At 38.1% G+C, this 13,003-nt stretch overlaps 2 protein-coding genes and 2 long non-coding RNA genes across 9 annotated transcripts in view; 3 read left to right on the forward strand and 1 right to left on the reverse strand.

Moving 5' to 3' along the window:
- Positions 1–987: 987 nt before the first annotated feature.
- Positions 988–6,231, forward strand: LOC117892003. The gene is made up of 3 exons (XR_004648672.1): positions 988–1,000; positions 5,423–5,429; positions 5,591–6,231. It is a non-coding gene; the product is annotated as an uncharacterized LOC117892003 (long non-coding RNA).
- Positions 2,263–3,207, forward strand: LOC117892001 (ribonuclease kappa). Its single transcript, XM_034797889.1, has 3 exons — positions 2,263–2,423; positions 2,545–2,664; positions 2,834–3,207. The coding sequence occupies exons 1-3, from the start codon at positions 2,355–2,357 to the stop codon at positions 2,930–2,932; spliced, it is 288 nt and encodes a 95-aa protein (XP_034653780.1). The 5' UTR covers positions 2,263–2,354; the 3' UTR covers positions 2,933–3,207.
- Positions 6,232–6,500: 269 nt separating the features above from the next.
- The window catches only part of LOC117891994 (guanine nucleotide exchange factor DBS), a 60,391-nt gene continuing 53,888 nt past the window's right edge, over positions 6,501–13,003 (reverse strand). For 5 of the 6 annotated variants that reach the window (XM_034797875.1, XM_034797874.1, XM_034797878.1 and 2 more), the window contains 2 exons: positions 6,885–7,011; positions 6,501–6,758 (listed from right to left, as the gene is read on the reverse strand). In XM_034797875.1, coding sequence (XP_034653766.1) covers positions 6,655–6,758; positions 6,885–7,011 — 231 coding nt within the window. In that variant the 3' untranslated portion in view covers positions 6,501–6,654. The remainder of the gene's footprint in view (positions 6,759–6,884; positions 7,012–13,003) is intronic. The other variant, XM_034797876.1, reaches the window with a different exon arrangement.
- Positions 8,106–12,742, forward strand: LOC117892002. Its single transcript, XR_004648671.1, has 3 exons — positions 8,106–8,251; positions 11,476–11,478; positions 12,733–12,742. It is a non-coding gene; the product is annotated as an uncharacterized LOC117892002 (long non-coding RNA).

The following is a 13,003-nucleotide window of genomic DNA, read 5'->3' on the forward strand; positions in this document are numbered from 1 at the left end:
GGTAATGCATCATTAGAACAGGGGGCTGCCATTTCCCTGAGCTCTTCGTTCACGACTGGGTTAGTTTTTATACCGGGCCACCAGCCAGACTGACTCTCGGCACGGGTCGAATGACACCTTAGTCCGGCCCGGTTTGAGGTGGGTGGGTGAGGATGAGGATAGGTGTTGTGTGGGGAGGGGAAGTGTGTGAGCTACTTATACGAGGCGGCACCACAAGCGCATCGTCAGTGTTGCTACTTCGCGAACACCCGCTGGCTGTCCGGGGCTGTTTATTTCCGCTTATTCATAGCTGACCTACCTAAACTAAGTAGGCCGTTCGCTATCCGCAACCTGCGACCCGTCCGGTGGCCTCAGCTAGGCCCCCTTGAGCCACCTCACGCTCGTTGGATTCATCGGACTCCGACCCCATAATGTATATATGTTCTTGATCAGCATCAATAGCCGAGTCGATTGAGCCGCGTCTGTCCGTCCGTCCGTCTGTCCGTCTGTCCGTCCGTCCGTCTTGTTTGTCGGCTAGTTCTCAGTGACTATAAGAGCTAGAGCCACCAAATTTTGTCTCCAGACTGCTGTATGCTCACACTGAAACCAGTGTATTTCAAAAGTTAGCTCCGCCCCTTCCGCCCCCGCAAAACGGCGAAAACCTCCCAAATCTACAATTTTAAAGATAAAAGAAAACTAAAATCGCCTTTCCGTAGGATATCTATCAGATCACCAAATTGGGATCCGATTGAAGCATAGTTATGGCCACAATGAAGAAATTAATTTGCAGTGGCAAAACGCGCCCTTTCCCGCAGCTTATATTTGGTTATTACACATTCTCTCATTCACACTCTACTTCGCGCAGTTTGTGGCCTCTGCCTCTGACACGTCTCTGCCTCTGCCTCGACCGCGTCTCTGCCCTGAGTAGTGTTGTTGATGGAGATGACAGATGAAGAAAAAATGTAAAATTTGACAAATAACCGCTAAGGTGAAGATGTAGTACTGAGTGCCTGGTAGAAAAGTTGTGACGCGTAAGAAGCGTCTCACACGTCCCTTCTCGTTTTATTTATACTGGAGCTGGAGTTTTTAAAGTAGTGCTTCTTGCGTTGCGTTTATTTTTATTATAAACAATCTTTTCTTTTTTTTTGTTATTTAATCGCTACAGCGAAATTGGTTGGTCGCAGACGATGAGTCCGCATTGTCTTCGCCAACAACCAAAGGCATTGTCCATCGTTTTTGGTTAGTTGCTCACTTCTTTTCTTTCCTTTTCTTCTTCTACTGGTTATTTTCTATTCTTTGAGTGGTTTGGCGTTCGCTTAACATGGGGCTACTTCGGAAAGTAACCATGTACAGTAATGAGTAATGAGGCTCACAAAGGTGTCGCCGCCTCTTTGGACAAATGATTATTTTCTTTAAATTAAATGGATGCAATGCAATGCATTGGACAAAGATTTGTTTCTATGACATCCCTTATAATTAACATGTTTATGGAAGAATAAATATAAACTTACTTAATTAAATGCACTTTTATTTAGAATGCTATGAGATCTGGATGGGAAAAAGATTGGACGTTTGTGTCAAATGTAGTTGAGAATATGGGCTCATGTATATTTGCCTAGCGGATGTCTTATTATACCCGATACTCGATACTGTACCCGATACTGTACAGACCAGCCACCGCTGGTACTGCATAGCGAAGTCTTATGTTTGGCTGGCTTTGTATGTGCGTACAAATCGCTATGTTGTGCATTAATACTAGACTTAAAAAAATTTAAAAAGCATTTCCCATCGGCGGCTGCATCTAAACTTTGCATGCGGAATCTTGCATCGGGGCATGACACGGCTTTTGCTTATATATGTACATATGTGTACATCTTAGGTATTTTAACCTTAAGACCAGTACTCAGATTCCCAAAATTTTCTTGCGACAGAATCAGGGATGATTTTCCCATACAAACTATAAGAAATCAACGGTTTTTTGTTTGACAGAACACACCATTCAAATGGTGACATCGAAAAGCGTACAAAAAGTTAAAGGCAGATGTTTTAAAAATGTTTAACTTACTGCTCCAGCCGCTATTTTAAAATGTATTCCGCATTTCGCAATTGCAAAACGCTAGTGTGCGAAGTAAGTAGAAGTAAGTGGGAAAATAACTAAATTGGCAGCACTGTCTCTGGCCCCAGGATTTTACCTGGAAATAATATTACTCTGTGAAAAAAATACCAAACGGAAAACAAAATGTATTTTATATTTTTCTACGTACGGCTACACTGAAATTTGGTCACATGATATTCACCTGACAAGTTTTCTGTGTTTGGGAGAAAATTTTTACGAACAAGTAAACTGAAAGTAAAGCAAAACAAAAGACGGCAAAATGAAAATCTGTGGTCCAAAATTATCCCTTTGTGGTTTGATTATCTCCGTTTGGGGAATTGTTCAACTGGTAAGTAAATTGATTCTGTCAGCTGAATGTATGCGGTTTTAATCACAGCTGAAAGTCACAAGGTTTCAGTGGTCTCATGATATTTTTTATCAAATAAATTTTAACGTTACTTCGGTTTTAGGTGCTGATGGGGCTCTTTTTCTATATTAATAGTGTGGCCCTTATTGAGGATTTGCCCCTAGGAGAGGAGTACCATACTCTCGAAGAATTTTATGCAGCTGCGAATAGAGCGTACAATCAGGTTAGTTTATATCACGGGATAAATCGGTCTGCTTGACTTTGACATGTAACAAAAAGTGTATGAATGTGTGTACATAGCCATTAATAACATACATAAGTGCATAACGCATATAATATTTCGGCTCAACCAGTAATTTTTTGTTGCAGTAACAGGTATTGGTTTTTTTCAGAACGCCTACAACTGCTGGATCGCAGCTTGCATTTACGTTTTAACATTGTTGCTCTCTGCGCAGCAATTCTACATGAATAGCAGAGTAACTGCTAATTAATTATTTCAGTTTAAGATTTCCAACTGGTACAACTGATATATAATTTACTGGTGTATTCATCAAAGTTTGCACTAAAAAAGTATTGAAATGTTCAATTAAATATATTTGTTAAACCCTTTACATTAATTGTTAATATTCGCTTACGTGATGTCGTTGAAGTATAATCTGAAGCATTTGTTGTAATCCTCACACAAAAGTCCACAGATATACAGTTTGCGTATGTAATATACTTAATTGTTTTTGTTCATAAAATACATTCCGTCTTGGTTTAATTACTTCCAAATATTCGCAGTAATGAGTAATGAGGCGACACAAAGGTGTCGCCGCCTCTTTGGACAAATGATTATTTTCTTTAAATTAAATGGATGCAATGCAATGCATTGGACAAAGATTTGTTTCTATGACATCCCTTATAATTAACCTGTTTATGGAAGAATAAATATAAACTTACTTAATTAAATTCACTTTTATTTAGAATGCTATGAGATCTGGATGGGAAAAAGATTGGACGTTTGTTTTAAATGTAGTTGAGAATATGGGCTCATGTATATTTGCCTAGCGGATGTCTTATTATACCCGATACTCGAAGAGTAAATAGGCTATACTGTATTTGTGGGGAATAACGGATGTATGTATGTAACGCACAGAAGGACATGTTTCCGACCCCATAAAGTACATATATCTATTCTTGATCAGCATCAAAAGCCGAGTCGATACAGCCATGTCTGTCTGTCCGTCCTTATGAGCGCCTAGTACTCAGATACCATAAGAGATAGGACTCTGCATGCTCACACTATTACAAATGTATTTCAAAAATGAGCCCCGCCCCCTTCCGTCCCCACAAAGGGCGAAAATCTCCCACAGCCACAATTTTGAAAACGAGAAGGGACGTGTGAGACGCTTCTTACGCGTCACAACTTTTATACCCGGCACTCAGTACTACATCTGCAACTTAGCGGTTATTTGTTCAATTTTACATTTTTTCTTCATCTGTCATCTACATCAACAACACTACTCACGCCAACACGCTCCTTTAGCTCGCCACCCTCCCCTAGAAACACACACTGCAGAGTCGCGGCAGAGTCAGCGGCAGAGGCAGCGGCAGAGGCAGAGGCAGTGACGTGTCAGGGGCCAGGCCAGAAACAGCGCGAAGCAGAGTGTGAATGCTGCCGGACGGGGTGGGTTTGGCTACTGCAAATTAATTTCTTCATTGTGGCTATAATAATGATCCAATCGGGTCCCAATTTGGTGATCTGATAGATAAGGTCATTCCCTACGGAATGGCGTTTTTAGTTTTCTGCTATCTTCAAAATTGTAGATTTGGGAGGTTTTCGCCCTTTAGCGGAGGCGGAAGGGGGCGTGGCTCATTTTTGAAATACACTGGTTTCAGTGTGAGCATACAGCAGTCTGGTGCCAAAATTTGGTGGCTCTAGCTCTTATAGTCTCTGAGAACTAGCCGACAAACAAGACGGACGGACGGACGGACGGACGGACGGACGGACAGACAGACATGGCTCAATCGACTCGGCTATTGATGCTGATCAAGAATATATATACTTTATGGGGTCGGAAACGTTTCCTTCTGTGCGTTACATACAACCGTTATCTGCACAAATACAATATACCCTATTTACTCTTCGAGTACCGGGTATAATAAAAGAAATTCTGTAGGGAATGACCATATCTATCAGATCACCGAATTGGAATCCGATTGGATTCAATTGGCAGTGGGTTAGTGGGTTTCTGAGGGGTTTTATGCTTATGAATCGTATTACGCAGGGTGTGGGGAAGGAATGGGTGACAGCCGGCGAGTGTCTGAAGACTGCATGTGGATTTATTAGTGGAATTATTTAACTGGATGGTTAGTTTAATGATCGAAAGTTATGCTAAAGTAGCTTTGGGTGATTTGTTTATGTAAATTTGAACCGGGCACCGTCTTATTCCTGTAGGTGGCAAGTGCAATGATCGTTAGTTATCTTGCGCAATGTCGCGAGCTGGTAAACCAAGAACTAAGTTATGCATTTTATGCTTACTTGGCAGTTTAGTGAGCATATTTGTGAGCATTGGTTAGTGAGTTAATAGTCAAAAAAGTGCATGTGACCGAACCATTGAAAAATGGTTCGTTACAGTACAAGTTACAAGTCCATTTTATTCCCGACACTCGAAGATGCTGGATGCCCCATACGATGATTGTTGCCGCATCTGTAAAAACTAGGAAGAGAACGATACAGTGGAACATCTGTTCTGCTCCTGCCCAGCCCTCAGCAGAACGCGACTAAAACAGCTTGGCTCTCCTTGTAAAATTTTAACAAAGAGTTCGTGTTTTTGTTCTGTGGTGATGCGTATACATATTTATTTACCTGAAGAATCTAACAAAGATAGACGTAATGTCAAGGATAGTAATAATAATAACAGTATGTAATCGCAGCGTCGATGTAGTCATTAATTGTATATTAGTTTTCCGGTTGACTTTAACAAGATATATGCCAGGCGACCAGTATTCCGTTACCAAGGCGGTTGCCGTCTTCCTCAAGAAGACTGGCAAATTGAAGGTTCGCGACCAGATGGACATCAAGACGATCCCGACTGGTCTATTGCACCTCGATTCTGCGTCATCTGCGTATCACCAAGATCTATGGTGGTCTGCTGTTCCTGGAGGAGGGTGGCCGCAAGCTCAGCTCCATCGGACAGCGTGATTTGGATCACATTGCAAACCAGATTGTGGCCAAGCAACGTGATGCCGCCAAGCAAACGGATCCCCTTTTACGTTGTGGATCGCTGGATCCCCCAGTTAAGAGAAGTCTGTAACTTTTTTAGCTTATAATTTAAGAACCAAATGGTTCAAATGAACCATAAACAAAAATTTGAATATTGCGAAAAATTAATAAAAAAAAACAGCATAAGACACATATAAACGAGGAGAAACGTTGTGAGGCGATCTCGAACGCGTCTCAAATTTTGTACCCGGTACTCAGTCAGCATATTTTGTACGTACAAATGTACAAACCCATACGATTTTCCGGATTTTTTTTTCGGTTTTTTTTTTAGTTTAAGAAACCTTACAAAGTCGATCGAAAAAAGTAGGATTCATTTTAAGATTCAAACGAAATTTAGATTCAATCTGTCAGTCAGAACAAAATATATTTAAAATAATTTTAATTGGTTGCAGATTTCGATTCATTAACAACGACATTGTATGCTATTAGGTTATGTTACCCTCGCATAGGCCAGTGTGGCTTTTAGTTATCCGAGTTAAGAGAGCGTGTTGGCGTAAGAAGTGATGTAGATGTAGATGACATACATATGTAGAAAAAATGTAAGATGTAACATTTAAAATTTGAAAACCACTAATGTACAGATGTACCACTGAGTACCGGGTATAAAAGTTGTGAAGCGTAAGAAGCATTTCACACGTCCCTTCTCGCTTTTATTTGAAAAGGTCCGCAAAGGTGACCAATTTGTATGTATTTAATTAAACAATTTTTAATATTAGTTTGTAATATTCAAATGGATATGTAAACTATACGGCTTAAAATTATAGGTACTATTAGGTTCACACAAAATCAAATCCTTTTACCCACAGGCATTTAGGTCTGATTTAAATATTTATTTATATATTTATTTACTTATACTGGTTCTGTTAAATTTCACGAAAATAATAAATACGCGGCACCAAAATATTAGAAGGTTCTTTTAGAGTGGTGGAATTATATTAGATTAAATTATCCGAAATTTATTCGCTCCTGATTGCAACTCGATGATCGTGAAGATTTTCGATTGATTGATTCCAAATACGCGGCTGGGGTCCAGCCTTCGGAATTGACATCTGTGAATGTGCAAACATGGATATTATGATTATGTCAATACATACAACAAATATTTGGAAAATAAGTAAACAAATGAGGTTTTTTTTTAAATTTGGTTGGTACATGCGTTAAATTTGATCATTTACCTAAGATTCGCACAAACCACCAGCCGGCACAGCCCACTTTAAGCAGCTCGACAGTTTCGCCTTCACGCATCGAAACTTCTGAGTGTCCCATTGCAGTATAGTCAGCCAAGGCAATGAATTTACTACCCTGTATTATAATTCCCGAAAAGTTTTAGTATATTCATATGTATAACGTAAGCAAGAAACAATGTGATGAGATAAGGTACATATAATGAATAAGGTTAGTATTCAATTTTTAGTAGTGATAAACTAGTTATATATGTATGTATGTATGTACATATGCAAATTTATGTAGAGCACATGTCTCCACAAGTAATGCTACTAAGTGAGACAGCTTTTAATAAGAAACTATTGTTTTTCCGGCGTTCTACGCAGCAAGTCGACATAGGCGATATACTTCTATAAATATGTACATATGTACATACATAAACAGATATGATCTGTATTTTGACAGTACGGAATAGTATATTGACAGGAAAATTGTATTCTTGTATGGAGGAGAATTTAGTAATGGCCTTAAAAGCTTCGAGAGAATTCAAAAAAATACTCATTTTAGATATATGTATGTACATATGTACATATGTACTTGCATTCATACATACATATATGTACATATATGTATGTACATTTGTACGTATGCATGTGGCAGTGGTGCATGGAAGCAATATCTTTGAAAGAATATACTTTCGCAAAAACAAAATAATTAAATCGACTATTTATTGCAAAAGTCGAAAATATTTATGTGCTATTGGGATATAATGAATATACGCAATAGACGTTTACATTGCCGCACCACGCTGCTGGCGACGATGTTTGCCTTTTCTGTCCCGCCACCGCCGAACCACGTTAATAAAGGCGAGGCGGCTTTCGGCGTCTAAGCTCTTTATAAAATTTTATAAGCAAAAATAAATGAAAATTACAATATATATTGTATGCTTTCGAGGAAATCACAATCATTATAAGCAAAAATAAATGAAAATTACAATATATATTGTATGCTTTCGAGGAAATCACTAAAAACACAGAGTTAAGAAAATGTAAAGAAATGTCGCACGAACAATTAAAACGAGAAGGGACGTGTGAGACGCTTCTTATGCGTCACAACTTGTATACCCGGCACTCAGTACTACATCTGCACCTTAGCGGTTATTTGTCAAATTTTACATTTTTTCTTCATCTGTCATCTACATCAAAAACACTACAACAAGCACCCGCAGGGTGGCCGCAAGCTCAGCTCCATCGGACAGCGTGATTTGGATCACATTGCAAACCAGATTGTGGCCAAGCAACGTGATGCCGCCAAGCAAACGGATCCCCTTTTACATTGCCAAGTAAATGTGGATCGCTGGATCCCCCAGTTAAGAGAAGTCTGTAACCTTTTTTAGCTTATAACTTAAGCGTTTCTCCTTTGAAGCGCGTTCTCAGAAATGAGAGAATTTAAATGAACCATAAACAAAAATTTGAATATTGCGAAAAGTTAATAAAAAAAACAGCATAAGACACATATAAACGAGGAGAAACGTTGTGAGGCGATCTCGAACGCTCGTACTCAGTCAGCATATTTTGTACGTACAAATGTACATAACCATACGATTTTCGAATTTTACATATTAAATATTCTCTACATCTGTCATCTACACCTACAGCACTTCTCACACCAACACGAACGTTTAGCTCACCACTTGTAGTCTCACTTGTAGTCTCTGAGAACTAGGCGTCAAACAAGACGGACAGGCAGACATGGCTATATCGACTGGGCTATTGATGCTGATAAAGAATATATATACTTTATCGGGTTTCATTCTGTGCGTTACGTGCACTGCTTCGACCACAAAGCACCCTTTATCTCTCCGAGTATCTACCGGGTATAAAAAATAAGTGACTGATTTTATTTGTCAATCAAAGGACTAACTTTATAAAGTAAATATAAAAGCTCAGAATTTAACCTTCATTCATTAATATTTAAATTGATTACTTTCAAAATTGTAATAAAGTTGATTCTTTACACATAGAGTTCTGGTTGATTTGTCGATATGAAAAATAAAGAATTTGAAGAATCCAAAAAGTTAGTTTTACACAGTCTTTTCAGTAAATAAATATTTTCTCTGTCTCGGTTACTGAGTAGATAATTCAATTTAATTTCTTTCAGAAAACAGCAATTTTTGTATTTTCGGATAAGAAACACAGTCTGCAGGATTCCGACTATCAGGAAAGGTCGAAAAAACTATTTGGAGGCAACTGTGTGACATTTTGCAATTTTCAAGTCTACATTTTTAGAATTCATGGAAAAATGCATTTTGGGACTTTTCCTTGCAAAATAGTTAATAGGTAAAGAAAACGGTTTTTTTTCAGTTTAAGAAACTTTACAAAGTCGATCGAAAAAAGTAGGATTCATTTTAAGATTCAAACGAAATTTAGATTCAATCTGTCAGTCAGAAAAAAATATATTTAAAATAGTTTTAATTGGTTGCAGATTTCGATTCATTAACAACGACATTGTATGCTATTAGGTTATGTTATCCCGGACGGGCCCTCAAAGAGGCCTCGCATAGGCCAGTGTGGCTTTTAGTTATCCGAGTTAAAAGAGCGTGTTGGCGTGAGAAGTGATGTAGATGTAGATGACATACATATGTAGAAATGTAGAAATGTAAGATGTAACATTTAAAATTTGAAAACCACTAATGTACAGATGTACCACTGAGTACCGGGTATAAAAGTTGTGAAGCGTAAGAAGCATCTCACACGGCCCTTCTCGCTTTTATTTGAAAACGTTCGCAAAGGTGACCAAATTGCATGGATTTAATTAAACAATTTTTAATATTAGTTTGTAATATTCAAATGGATATGTAAACTATACGGCTTAAAATTATAGGTACTATTAGGATCACACAAAATCAAATCCTTTTACCCACAGGCATTTAGGTCTGATTATGCCCGGTACTCGAAGAGTAAATAGGGCATATTGTATTTGTGCGGATAACGGTTGTATGTAACGCACAGAAGGAAACGTTTCCAACCCCATAAAGTATATATATTCTTGATCAGCATCAATAGCCGAGTCGATTGAGCCATGTCTGTCTGTCCGTCCGTCCGTCTGTCCGTCTTGTTTGTCGGCTAGTTCTCAGAGACTATAAGAGCTAGAGCCACCAAATTTTGCATCCAGACTGCTCTATGCTCACACTGAAACCAGTGTATTTCAAAAATGAACCCCGCCCCCTTTCGCCCCCGCAAAAGGGCGAAAACCTCCTAAATCTACAATTTTGAAGATAACAGAAAACTAAAAACGCCATTCCGTAGGGAATGACCATATCTATCAGATCACCAAATTGGGTCATTATTATAGCCACAATGAAGAAATTTTCAGTGGCCAAACCCACCCCGTCCCGCAGCTTATAGCAGCACACTCTGCTTTGCGCAGTTTATGGCCTCTGCCCCTGACACGTCTCTGCCGCTACCACTGCTTCGACTCTGCCCTGACTCTGCAAAGTGTGTCTCTAGGGGAGGGTGGCGAGCTAAAGGAGCGTGTTGGCGTGAGTAGTGTTGTTGATGTAGATGACAGATGAAGAAAAAATGTAAAATTTGACAAATAACCGCTAAAGTGCAGATGTAGTAGTGAGTGCCGGGTATAAAAGTTGTGACGCGTAAGAAGCGTCTCACACGTCCCTTCTCGTTTAAATATGTATTTATATATTTATTTACTTATACTGGTTCTGTTATATTACACGAAAATAATAAATACGCCGCACCAAAATATTAGAAGGTTCTTTTAGAGTGGTGGAATTAGATTAGATAAAATTATCCGAAATTTATTCGCTCCTGATTGCGACTCGATGATCGTGAAGATTTTCGATTGATTGATTCCATGTGATTCCATATTATTACATCTTATATCACATAAAAGTAATAAAATTATATTTCAATAAGGTAAATAAGTTACCCTTCAATAAGTTTTAATAATAATATTGCGACAGAATTATATGAAAATGGGTTTTTATTGGTTTTTGATCTCGGTGGACCTCGTCAGAGAAAATCGTACATGTAAGTTAACAAGTCTGAGAAGTATTACTTTTAATTTGTATTAAATGCGTTGTTTTTTTTTAACTTCCAATTAAACCGTTGAAGTCAAATTTGTTTTAATTTAGAATCAAGTGTATTTACTTTCTTCAATTACTACACTGCATTCAGTGTGCAATAATATATTGAGCTCTCCTTCATTTATTAATTTAGCAAGCTGAAATTTCCCGCTGTGTGACTGGTCTGAGTCTCGATGGGGTTCCGAAACAATTTCTCCGCTTCGAACCAAAACTAATTTTTTCTGAACGATATGGGGCTTAGAAATGGTTCTTCTATCAGAACTTGATTTTAAAGATCTTTTAAAACCTGTTTTTTTTTTTTTTGGCTTCTTAAAATTATTCAACCAAACCAAAAAACACGTATATTTCCGTTGAATACCGACATCTTTTAGGATTTTTTTTAAATGTTAGTATTTTTTCATTATTTATGGTAGAGTATATGTATATATACTAGTATATAGTATAGTGACTTAAGCCTAGTACTCAGATCGAAAAAAAAAATATTTTTCTAGCAGCAGAGTGTGACCAGAGGTGAAAACAGCATTCCGTACGGTTACACTTCTCAGGCAGCTGTGTTGTTTTGTTTACATTTTTAAAAATGTGTGAAAATTGATAAAAGGTTAATAAAACAATGAATGCAAAATGGATCCATGCAGGAGATTATTTTAGTGAGACTGGCGGCTCTTGCATGATCGGAGGAGGAGGAAAATCAACGAAATAAGCTACGACAACTTTGATGAAACCCAGATCTGCAGGAAAGAATCCAGGACGGTCGTTGTCTATACATTTGAGTATTATAAATCATATAAATATGTGTTCATTTATGGAAACACATGAAAGGATACCCTTTGCATATTCCGCAGTTTGAAAATATGACAGAGAATTTGCATATGGCTGGGAATAACATATGCAGACTTCTTTGATTGGTGGAGCAGCTAGGCCGTGCCAAGGACTATGCGCCTCCAAGCACCCTTCATATTCAAAATTGGATAGTTTCGAGCCCAGATTTTCACCATCGCCCCTTGGCACGACCCTATGGAGCAGTACTTGGTCCCAAAAGGAAAACAACTTAAAACAAGCCCAGCCGGGTCTGTGTCTTGGCAACATGAATATACTGGCGTTCAAATAAGTTAAACAAATTTAAAATGCAAATAAGTTCAATATAATCTTATTAATCTATAATTGTTTCCTTTTTTTCCGTTTGATGGCCTTAAGCTCGTTTAGAAGCACGGTGGTCATTTATCTTTCAACTTCTGCGGCATTGTTGCTCTGAAATTAAAACAGATCTATATTTTTCGAGCTGCTAGCAACATACCAACGAATACCACACAAATACTATCAATACCACAAAATACTATCGTCTGACTTTCTAGATTATTTCGGCATGTTTTTTTGTCGATCTGAGTACTGCCTGGCGTACAGCTGCTAGAAAGTAACTTGTGCGCACAAAAATTTCTTATCGGTTCCATACGAATATCATCCCTGATTTTTTTAGCGACCCCTTTTTTTCGATCTTAGTGATAGGCTTTAAGTCAGAAATACTCTGGCAGTTGGGCGCGCAACCCTCCAACAGGTTTTTTTTTCATTTTTTTTGGGTAGGTTGAACAGTTTTAGCTCATCCGACTCTCCATCGATTTTGATGAGCAATACCTTAAACGACGCCTAATATATGCACACAAAATAAAAAGACACAGGAAAAACAAAATTTCGTAAAAAATACCGTGCAAATATCAACAATTTTGCATTTCAGAACTGAAGATTTTTCAAACGTTAAGCTAAAACCACAAAGTGTTTGGGTTAACATTAAAGATACATTAAACAAAAATTTAAAGCCCTCCGTCAATCAGAAAAAACGGATTTGGTTCCAAAAAAGTTCAATTTTGTCGAGTAGTGGCATACGCGCATACCCCGCCACCCCTCATGTAACATCTTGGTATTGTATAGTCTTTGGTATAACATACTTTTGGGAGTTCTATATTTGATTAATTTAACGGTTATCGCTACAAAGTAAACTCAAGCTGTCAATCCATAAAATTTCTAGCATCT

The sequence above is a fragment of the Drosophila subobscura genome, chromosome E (genome assembly GCF_008121235.1).
Source record: "Drosophila subobscura isolate 14011-0131.10 chromosome E, UCBerk_Dsub_1.0, whole genome shotgun sequence".
In the NCBI taxonomy this organism is placed as follows: Eukaryota; Metazoa; Arthropoda; class Insecta; order Diptera; family Drosophilidae; genus Drosophila; species Drosophila subobscura.

Excerpts from the sequence above, each read along its gene's own strand:
- LOC117892001 (XM_034797889.1), top strand. The coding sequence starts at position 2,355 with ATGAAAATCTGTGGTCCAAAATTATCCCTTTGTGGTTTGATTATCTCC. Across the intron at positions 2,424-2,544 it reads TTTGGGGAATTGTTCAACTG|GTGCTGATGGGGCTCTTTTT; the intron begins GTAAGTAAATTG and ends CTTCGGTTTTAG. Across the intron at positions 2,665-2,833 it reads CGAATAGAGCGTACAATCAG|AACGCCTACAACTGCTGGAT; the intron begins GTTAGTTTATAT and ends GGTTTTTTTCAG.